General features: G+C 42.4%; 1 protein-coding gene across 1 annotated transcript in view; it reads left to right on the top strand.

Moving 5' to 3' along the window:
- Nucleotides 1–10591, top strand: part of anxa6 (annexin A6) — a 47737-nt gene that overhangs the window by 31755 nt on the left and 5391 nt on the right. Inside the window, exons 15-21 of the mRNA XM_063190160.1 lie at nucleotides 2402–2483; nucleotides 3138–3232; nucleotides 3904–4017; nucleotides 6394–6484; nucleotides 8291–8370; nucleotides 9223–9276; nucleotides 10468–10561. Of these exons, the coding sequence (XP_063046230.1) occupies nucleotides 2402–2483; nucleotides 3138–3232; nucleotides 3904–4017; nucleotides 6394–6484; nucleotides 8291–8370; nucleotides 9223–9276; nucleotides 10468–10561 (610 nt within the window). The remainder of the gene's footprint in view (nucleotides 1–2401; nucleotides 2484–3137; nucleotides 3233–3903; nucleotides 4018–6393; nucleotides 6485–8290; nucleotides 8371–9222; nucleotides 9277–10467; nucleotides 10562–10591) is intronic.

Below are 10591 nucleotides of genomic sequence, written 5' to 3'. Positions count from 1 at the left end.
AATAATGCAGTTCAAAACTTAAAAGTTTATTTAACATCTTCTACAGTAGATTTGGTCTCAGAGTACTATATGAGTGTTGAATTAACACTGGATTTCTTTTCTATGTACAGTATATGTCCATGTGCCACAACCCCCAATTAGATACATTGCGTCTTCCGGTCTGTTAGATCTCCTGTGTCAAAGGCTTTGAGATGACTGAGAGAGCGTGAACTCTGTGACCTGGTGAACATGCAAGCACATATGTGAGGGATTTTTCAGATGGTACATCGTGAAAAACTGAGTTGTCAATACTTTAGAGTCAACTCATGAATGTGGCGGCTAACTGGTCTCATAGGACTCAATGTTAACTGCTAGCTTGGAGGTAAAATTTGCACTGCCGTACTCAGGAAACGGTTCAAAGTACAGGAGAAAGGTAAAACTCAATTATTTAACTCAAGGGAAGGTGTAATATGAGCTAATTTCCAAAAATGGGACAGTATCACTTAAAGATTACTACGAGTATTTACAACACACTCTTGACAGTGGAGTCAAAACTCAGTGTAAATCTCTGCAGGTGGCCAGTGTAATTTCATCTCTACAGCTGAGTAGAATTGACTCTTAAAATGTCGCACTGGACAAAGAGTGAAATTAACACTACTTTTGAGTGGGACCAAATATTTTCTGAAACGTTACTTTAACTTAACTGAAAAGTTAATTTCAGCTTCTTTTTTTGGTGTTTTTACTGTGAGCCCTCCTTTATATCGTACATCTTTTAGATCTGTGAGATTTCCTGTGTTGAAGGCTTTGAAATGACTAAGAGTGAACTGAACTCCATGACCTGGCGAACATGCTGCCACATATGTGAGGGACAGACGGTACTATTTACACGTGCACAAAGCGGCCCATTGTGCTGCAGTCTGTTAAGTTAATACTTCTGCCCTTTTGAACCTGACATTTAGAAATTTGATTACGGAAGAGGAGCTTTTTGTGTGTGTGTTTGAGTTTGTGTGCTTGTCCCTGTGTGTGTGTGTGTGTCCCCTTATGTGTGACCTTGTGTGCTTGTCCCTGTGTGTGTGTGTGTGTGTGTCCTTGTGTGTGTCCTTGTGTGTGTGTGCATATGCGTGCGTGCGTCCGTGTGTGTGTCCACCATATACAGTATCCCGATTATATACTTACACATGTGCTCACTTGTGAGGGTTTTTCCTACCTAAGTAAACATTATGAATCACATCTTGGATAAATCATAATGTTTCGAAACCAATTGATTTTTGGAGAAAAAAAAGCAGTACATCAGCATATTGATGACTTGCTTGTTGTAGCCTGTAGTTGGAAATAAAACACACGCCTTGTACTAGGCCTACTGTACATTTAAGATTTTCACAAGCCAAAGATGTACCTCAAAGATCTACCAAAACTATTTGGAAAGAACGTAGTGGTAATACAAAAGGCAAGACAAGGCAAGGCAAGTCAACAAAATTAATTTGTAAAGCACTTGATAATTTATTTGTAAAGCACTTCACTATACACACTGATGAAGGCTCTTGTAGCTGGAATGTCTGTCTAACCCAATGGATGAAAGAAGATCTATTCCCTACCATACATTGTCTGACTACTTCAAAAATATATACAGTGAGAGGCATTTCTGTGGGTGAAAATGCCCTGTTCATGTCTGAGATCAGAGGAGAATGGTCAGACTGGTTCAAGATGATTCAAAGGCACATTAACTCAAATATCCACTCATTACAACCGAGCTATGCATAAGAGAATATCTGAACGCACAGTATGTCAAACCTTGAGGCAGATGAGCTACAGCAGCAGAAGACCACACCAAGTGCCCCTCCTGTCAGCTAAGAACAGGAAAATGAGCCTACAATTAATGTACCGGCTCATTAAAAATTAACCTTAGAAGATTGGAAAAATATTGCCTAGACTGATGTATCTTGATTTTTCCTGTAACACTTGGGTGGAAGAATGGTCAGAATTTGGCATCACCAACGGTAAAACATGGAGCCACCCTGCCTTGTATGAACGGTTCAGGCTGGTGGTATAATAGAGTTATTTTCTTGCCACAATTTGGGCCCATTAGTAATTGATCTTTGTTGGAACGCTGCAGCCTACCCGAGTATTGTTACAGGTAGTTAAGACAGTTCTGAAGGCAAAATGGGGTCCAACTCCCAATAAAGTGTACATTACAGCATTCAGTGTATTTGTGTATTTAGTGTTTGTGTATTTCTGTATAGTAGTGCTGGACACCTTAATTTCATTCAAGATTAATAAAAGTCACTCTACTCTACTCTGCTCTCTTGTACTCTACTCTACTCTACTCTACTCTACTCTACTCTACTCTACTCTAACTTGCTCTACTCTGCTTTCATCTGCTTTCTGCTCTACTCTACTATGCTCTACTCTACTCTACACACAGCCTAGAGGAACGGTCTTCCCCGCTGCTGACTTCGACCCCGGCAGTGATGCCCAGGACCTGAGGAAAGCTATGAAGGGATTTGGTAAGAACGAATGGCTCTCCACAGGGCTGGACTTGATACTTAACTCAACTTAAGGCTTTCTCAAGTTGAGTTAACTTACAAACTTAAAGCAGCAGGGCAACTTAACTGGCTGCAATGTTTGACAGTGTGGTGGGCTCAAAGTCCCAAGGGGCTGATTTTTTGTGATGCCCTGGACCTGAGGAAATCTATAAGGGGATTTGGTAAGCATGAGTGGCTCTTAGCTAAAGGCATCTCAGTCGAGGATAGGGAGAGAAATTTGATGCCTATAATCAGGGCCTATGACAGGTTTGGCCGGGCCCAGGACAAAGTCATCTGAAAGCCCCCCTCTCTCAGTAAGATACAATGTAATGAGGACTAAATTCTGCTCACCCCCTACCCTCTCCCTGGGCCTGGGACAACTGACCCCTTTGCCCGTCCCCCGCCGGCTTCCCAACCTGTAATTGGACAGAAACATATGATGCTTGACCAAGGGGATGAGTGTAGGGCTTTGCCACCATAATAGTTTTCAAATATGTTTCCAACTATTGAAGTGAAATCCCTCCCTGAAGCAGAAAAAAATCCTTTTTTGTCAGCAAATGGGTGATTGTGGTGATGGTGGTGGTGGTGACTCAGGGTCTTCTGTGCTTTCTCTTGTGTGTTGTTATCACCCTGCAGGCACGGACGAAGATGCCATCATCGACATCGTGGCACGGAGGAGCAACGAGCAGAGGCAGGAGATCAGACAAGCCTTCAAGTCTATCCTCGGAAGGGTAAGACCAAGATGGCCACACACAGTGAAATAGAATTACAGTAGTTTGCAATAATAAAGTAGACATTGGCCTCATCTACTGTACATGAGACATTTAATTCAGAATTAACTCAATTAAATTCGGAATAAAACTTAATTCCGCTTTGAAATTCGGAATTAAAGACATGAAGGCAACAGCCGAAACGTTTGTCTGTTTTCTGCTGCTATGTATAAGAAAGACAATGCCTGAAGTTCTATTTCCAGTCCAGTGTTTGATTTCTACGATTTGTGATCGGCGACTCTTTGAGCTCCCAAAGTTCTATCTTAAAACGTCGCAGACGACGAGGAAATCTTGCCCGACAACAATCGCATGCGATGGTCCTGGGGGGTAACGTTGTAAGGGGGGTTTTCAACCAAGAATCGGGCCGATAGTCGTGTAGTTTGAGCCTAGCTTAAGTGTGTGCTCGCCATCCTCTTTACCTTGCTATATATCTTCCTCCTCTCAGGACCTCATGGCCGACCTGAAATCAGAGCTTTCTAAGAATCTGTGCTCCTCTCATTGGCCATATGACTAAGTGTGTGTGTGTGTGTGTGTGTGTGTGTGTGTGTGTGTGTGTGTGTGTGTGTGTGTGTGTGTGTGTGTGCTTGCCACCCTTGTCACCTTGTCATGTACGTGTATCTTCTTCCATCCAGGACCTCATGAAGGACCTGAAATCGGAGCTTTCTAAGAACCTGTGCAGACTCATCATGGGCCTTATGATGACTCCTCCTGAGTTTGACGCCAAGATGATGAAGAAGGCCATTGAGGTGAGAGAGAGAGAGAGAGAAAGAGAGAGAGAGCGTGAGAGAGAGAGAGAGAGAGAGAGAGAGAGAGAGAGAGAGAGAGAGAGAGAGAGAGGTACGTGGGGTACGTGGGGCTGAGGTACATGGACGTATGTGATGTGTCTGACATGTCGTTTTATGTGTGTGTGTGTGTGTGTGTGTGTGTGTGTGTGTGTGTGTGTGTGTGTGTGTGTGTGTGTGTGTGTGTGTGTGTGTGTGTGTGTGTGTGTGTGTGTGTGTGTGTGTGTGTGTGTGTGTGTGTGTGTGAGAACAAGAGGATGAGAGAGAGAGAGAGAGAGAGAGAGAGAGAGAGAGAGAGGTACATGAGGTACATGAGGTTTGTGAGGTACATGGAGGTACATGGAGGTACGTGGCGTCTACCATGTTGTTTTACGTGTGTGTTTGTGAGAACAAGAGGATGAGAGAGAGAGAGACAGAGAGAGAGACAGAGAGAGAGAGAGAGAGAGAGAGACAGAGAGAGAGACAGAGAGAGAGACAGAGAGAGAGAGACACACACACACAGGTGGAAATAGAAAAAGAAAGCAAGTGGGGAAGGAAGATGCCTATCTTCTCTGTGGCATTTCACATTCCCCTGACCTCTGACTCATTCTCCCCTGTCAGATGTTGTTCATGAGAAAACGTTAAAGTCCACACATGTGTCAGCAGTAGCAAGCATATGTACTCGAGCATGTCTGGTGTGGGCTCAGGTGAAATTCAATAGAAGCTCAACAGGAAGCCGGGTGGCACCTCCTCCAGCTGTAGTCTTGCTGGGTTTTGTGGTCACCTCTTGGTTTGGTCTTCAGTCATAACGAGTATGACCTTATTAGCCACAGTCAGTACACACGAAAACCACAGAGAGGAATTGTTGAATGGGATGAGGCGATTTATAAATCGATTACAGTTGCGCTACTTGCCACGGCAGGCTCTTCCTGGCATTACCATGTGTGCGATGAGTATATGTCAGGTGTGCTTTTGGGGAACAGGAAAAAACATAGCAAAACATTTATTTTTTGACATTACAGCCAACGTGTCATTCCAGGAATAGCTACGTGTAGTTGCTAAGATGATGCAATACAGTACATCATTCATATTTCAGTATTACAGTAGTCAATTGAATGCCACTTCTTCCTCTGTCAGAAATCTCTGCCAAAAATTCCCCATGTGTCAAGCCCTGTTAAGATTTCAGAGCTATTATTACGGTATGAGCAGAAGTACAAACCCCAACTCCGATGAAGTTGGGACGTTTGGTAAACAGTGAATAAAATCAAAATGGTATCATTTTCAAAACATTCAATCTATTCATTAGATGGAGAATAGTGAAAAGACAACATATTAAGTGTTAAAACCGAGAAAAAATATTGTTTTGGGGGACATATGTACTCATTTTTAATTTGATAAAAAAAAATTTTTATTCACTGTTCATCGGAGTTGGGGTTTGTAGATACTTCATTCGACCCCAAAGGAGATGAGAATGTCAATGCAGCATAATGTCATAGACCTGGGCGGCGTTTCACGAAAGCGTAGTTGCTAGCCAGGTAGCCACTTAGGTAGTTGCCCATGGGAAATTGCATTGGAACTATTAAAGTAGCTAACGTAGTAAGCAACTATGATTTCGAGAAATGCACCCCTGATGTTATAATTACAGTTATGAACAACATACTTTTTTTGACTAGTTCCTGGATTTCTCTTTTCTCTTTGGAGAGAGAGACAGAGACAGAGACAGAGACAGAGAGAGATTTATTTAACCTGATTTTGACTGCAGCTTTCAAGTAATGAAACAGGTGGTGGTTTGAAGGTGCACTTTGTCTGAAATGTAGAAGATATTAAAAACACAAGCAGGATGCCAAGGCACTCTTCTAAATGTTACTTTATGTTTGAACTTGTACAGTTAAAAACCCTGTCAACATGTTTCGGGAAGCTACAGGGCCTTCATAAGCAATTAAAAACACTTCCAACATGTTTCGGCCAGCAACAGGGTCTTCATCATTGTTACAGTTCAAACATGAACTAGCATTTATATTAAAGAGACTTCATTTTTAGAAGAGTGCCTTGGCATTCTGCTTGTGTTTTGCCATGTAACTCCATATTGCTATGGGGACAGCCGTAGGGGGGGTTAGGGAGGTGGACTTTAGATCAGAGGGTTGCAGGTTCAAATCCCACCATTAGGTCTCCCTACACCTCTATCTATGGCTGAAGTGTCCTTGAGCAAGGCACCTAACCCCACAATGCTCCAAGGACTGTAACCAATACCCTGTACCTAAATAGCAGTGCGCCGCTTTGGATAAAAAGTGTCAGCTAAGTGTAATGTAATGTAAAAAAAATAATAATGTTGCCATATTGCTTTTACCTCTGCCCCTGTAGGGAGCGGGTACTGATGAGCATGCTCTGATCGAGATCCTGGTGACGCGGAGCAACGAGGAGATCCAGGCCATGTGTGCAGAATATCAGCAAGGTGAGACACAGGAAGTGACATCAGCGGCCATTGCAACCATGATGGCTTAACACAGTCGTTCCCAAAGCTTTGGGGTTGGGGGCCCCACTCTAAGTAGGCTACCCTGAAGGGGGACCCCAAGTGCTTGTGTTACGCCACTGTACCCCTAGTGGTACACTTACCCCTAATTGGGAAACACTGCTTTAAGCTACGTGATGCTGCCTAAAGGCACAAATAGACCAACCGCGACATGAGCGATTCCTGCGATGGAAGTAATTGACTTTCAGAGTCAATTTTTGAGTTTTTTGACTCGCGGGAGACCGATTTGGGCGACTAGAGGCGATTCGCGCCACTAGAGCGACAGCTTGTAGTTTAACTCCAACCAATATAATGCAAATTAGCTATGATGCGGTTCGGCGACAGCCACCACAGCCAATGGGAATGTTGGTATGCTTGCATTCTGATTTTAACGGACATACTCTAGTCGCTTCTATTGCTCGTATCGCTCTTGCTGCATAACAGCGATTCTCTGTCGCTTGAATCTTGTCGCGGCTGGTGTATTCACCCAGTAATACAGTATGTAGGGCAATGGGCAAATAGTTGGTTAGTTGAAACAATGACATGAGCTAACTCACATGTTTACATACAATGGTTATGATGATGTTTCTATGAAAAGGGTTTTTTGGACTTTCTTAAACACTTAAGACACGGCGCTGTATCAGAATGTCAAGGAGAAAGTCATAATGTATTACTAAAGAGTCTTTGTACTGGTGTAGTAGTGTAGTACTTTGGTAGTAAAGTCTTTTCAATTAATAGTATAAAGTTCCACACATGTTTTATCATGGTATGAGGACTCAGGCCAAGTGGTATAGGCATAGACATAGGCATAGGTATCTGTATTGATAATCGAAAAATATAAATATAACATAATATATGACATTTTAAAAACATATTCTTACATAATTGCTTCCTGTCATATCTCGTGTGTTTTTAAGTAGCTGAATTGAGTGTTGAGAAAGGAATCCATGACCAGTAAAATTATACAAGTTCTGAGCCTCATAGCAGTAATGTCTTACAATCTTTCGCCTCTGGGGGGGAGTTGAAATGCAAGATCCTCTGCTAGATGCCTGAGCAAAGTATTAATCCTGTTTTAAATTTGCTGTTACCAGAATGGAAATAACCAAGTGGTAATGTATCAGTAAAGGCTCATTGTATTGTCGTAGTGTTGTAGTACTTTGGTAGTTCTGTATCTTTTCAACAACTATTGCAATGTTCCTGTGTAGAAGAGGGTGGTTACAGGTGCATCTTTAAATGGAGTGTCTAAATGCACATTTATGTAGAAGCACCTTGTTGTCAGGCCTCGTTGTTGTGGAACTCTATATATGTCAAAGATATGTACCTCTTTTGCTGATACAAGATACAATAAGATACAAGATATTTTATTGTCATGTGTACATGAATTCTAGAATTCATGTCCAATGAAAAGCTTCCCTGCTCGGAGAACCCCCCATTTTAAAAGGTAGGCTGGAGAAAGAAGGGGGAGAGATGATGAATGAAAGAGTGTTTTCCTTCCTATGGTGGCTTGGAGTTCAACAGCCTAATACTGATACTGACTGATGTGGCCGTGGCCTACTGTTAAGAGAGTTGGTCTTTCAATCTGGGGGTTGCAGGTTCAAATCCCCCCTGACCTCTCCCTGCATCTCCATGGCTGAAGTGCCCTTGAGCAAGGTACCTAAACCAATACCCTGACAAATAATAACTGTAAGTCGCTTTGAATAAAATGAAAGCGTCAGCTAAGTGTAATGTAATGTAATGTGTGCATTTCAGCCTACAAGAAGAGCCTGGAGGATGCCATTAGGTCAGACACCTCTGGTCAGTTCTGCAGGATTCTTGTGTCGCTAGTCCAGGTATGGTGCCTTGAGCAAATGTTCTTGCTTTTCTTTCTTTCTTTTTTTAAACCAGTGGTGTTGAATTGTCCATGCTAAACTGGCAATTTACAGTGTACAGTGCATATATTGCAGCACTTGTCCTGCACACATTATCACAAATTAAAAATCAATATCATTTTGTTATTTTTTTTATTTATCTATTACCTTAATCAGACACAACCTCCAACTCAATGTCAACCAGACAGAAAAGCTTAACAGGTGGTTGGCATTTGAGTTCATACAAGCAGGCTGTGAATTTCTGTAAATCTAGTAAACTTCAAAAATCAGTTCATCTATCTTTTTAGTTTGACTGGCTGCACTTACTAATAACATTTAATTTGCTTTTTGACTTCAATTACTAGGGGAAAATGCTTTGTAAAAATGCAAGTTTACAGAATGTTGTAATGGCTTTTAGATGGTTTTGCATCTGAAGTCTTCATATTCTGCTGCACCACTTACAGCAGGGGTGGGCAATTATTTTGGCTCAAGGGCCGCATTGGGTTTAGAAAGTTGACCAAAGGGCCAGATGTATGTCGTTGGCAACTTTCCCGTGCCAATAACAAGAAATGGTGTACACCAACATAATTACCATTGTCAGTTATGCCTTTCCTGCTAATTGAATCTAGATGTAGACTGTAGTAATCTTAGGTTTCCAAGGCCCTTGATTTAGGTAGTCAATTTAAGAATGAGTGACCATATTAATCTGCATTTTTTTTTCTTGGAAAGGCTCTGTGGGCCGCATGAAATGACCGAGCCGGCCGCATGTGGCCCCCGGACCTGAGTTTGCCCACGTCTGACTCACAGTATTCTCCCGGCCTCTTCTCTTCACAGGGTGCGCGAGAGGATGGGCCTGTAGAGCTGGACAGGGTAGAGGAAGATGCACAGGTAAGTGTGACGTATGCACCGTAAAACAATGCAAGCCAGTTAAACGTGAAAAGGTAAGTTGCCCTGCTGCCTCAAATTTGTACTGTAAGTTAACTCAACTCAAGACTTAACTCAACTGGAGGCTTTCTCAAGTTGAGTTAACTTATGAACTTAAGGCAGAGGGAAACTTACCTTTTCACGTTTAACTGACTTGTAATGTTTTACAGTGTACAGCTTTATTAGTTTCCTGAACATGAGCATGTTTTCTTGCTGCATAACTACTAAGGACTGTGTCTGTTGGCATTGTATGGCACTCATTCAGTAGGCCTGTGTTCTAAACACTGGTGTATTTTAAATGTGCTCACCACTGGCCACACTTAAGGCAACTTTTGGACAAGGAGTAATGGTGAAAAGAGGGCCATTGTAAACACCAAATGGATGGATACAATATGCTGTGTAGCCTTTTGGAGAAGAAAGTTGGCATCTCTTAACAGTAATGTGTGTGACACTGTCAGGAGGTGCTCTAACCCTCAAGTGAGGTGATGTCACCTCGTCGTGACAGAAGAAAATTGAGTAGAAAAAAAATGTCTCAAATCACCACAAGGCATTTTTAGAAATGAGAAAATGAGAAAAACAGTTTCTGTGGTGTACAATTACTCCCTTGGGGCGTGTACTGGTGTTTTCGTAGCTTAAAAAGACTAGAGGAGGCTTGCACACTTCAGCACCTCCCTTCAGCAAGATATTTTATTTAGACTCTCCCCACAAGTGACATTTCGAGCCTGCACGCTTCTAAAAAACCAAATATTTTGCCGAGGGACGTAAAGTGAGCAGACGTCCCTCTGAGTTTCTGACTCCGGGTCTAACGTCTATTGTATTTGTCTAACAGATGTGCGTGTGCACACGTTGAGGACTTTTGAGGAGATTGTTACACGTATGGTAGTTTCATCTACAATTGCGTCTACAAAAGCTTGATCACACACATTGAAAGACACAGATAAAAAATGCATACAGGGCCTACGTTGTATGCACCCCCCCCACCCCCAGAAAGCTACCAAATTTCTGAAGGACCGACCGACCAACATAGTGGCATAAAGAGCAACAAAAAAAAATTCCATAAAATCAAAATGTGCTTCCCTTTCTTACGTGTAATTGCATTTGTGTTGATGTCTGAGCAACATACTGAATGTGTGTTTCCATATGTGTTATTTCCAGACGTTGGCAGATGCCTGTAACGATGACTCTGATGAGAGGGAGATGAAGTTCATGGCCGTCCTCTGCACCAGGAGCTTCCGCCACCTCAGGAAAGGTACAGTCAAAGAAGGTGGATCTAACAAGA

The sequence above is a fragment of the Engraulis encrasicolus genome, chromosome 23 (assembly GCF_034702125.1).
Source record: "Engraulis encrasicolus isolate BLACKSEA-1 chromosome 23, IST_EnEncr_1.0, whole genome shotgun sequence".
Classification (NCBI taxonomy): domain Eukaryota; kingdom Metazoa; phylum Chordata; class Actinopteri; order Clupeiformes; family Engraulidae; genus Engraulis; species Engraulis encrasicolus.
The sequence above is the reverse complement of the archived record's forward strand: the minus strand, read 5'-3'. Positions and strand labels throughout refer to the sequence as shown.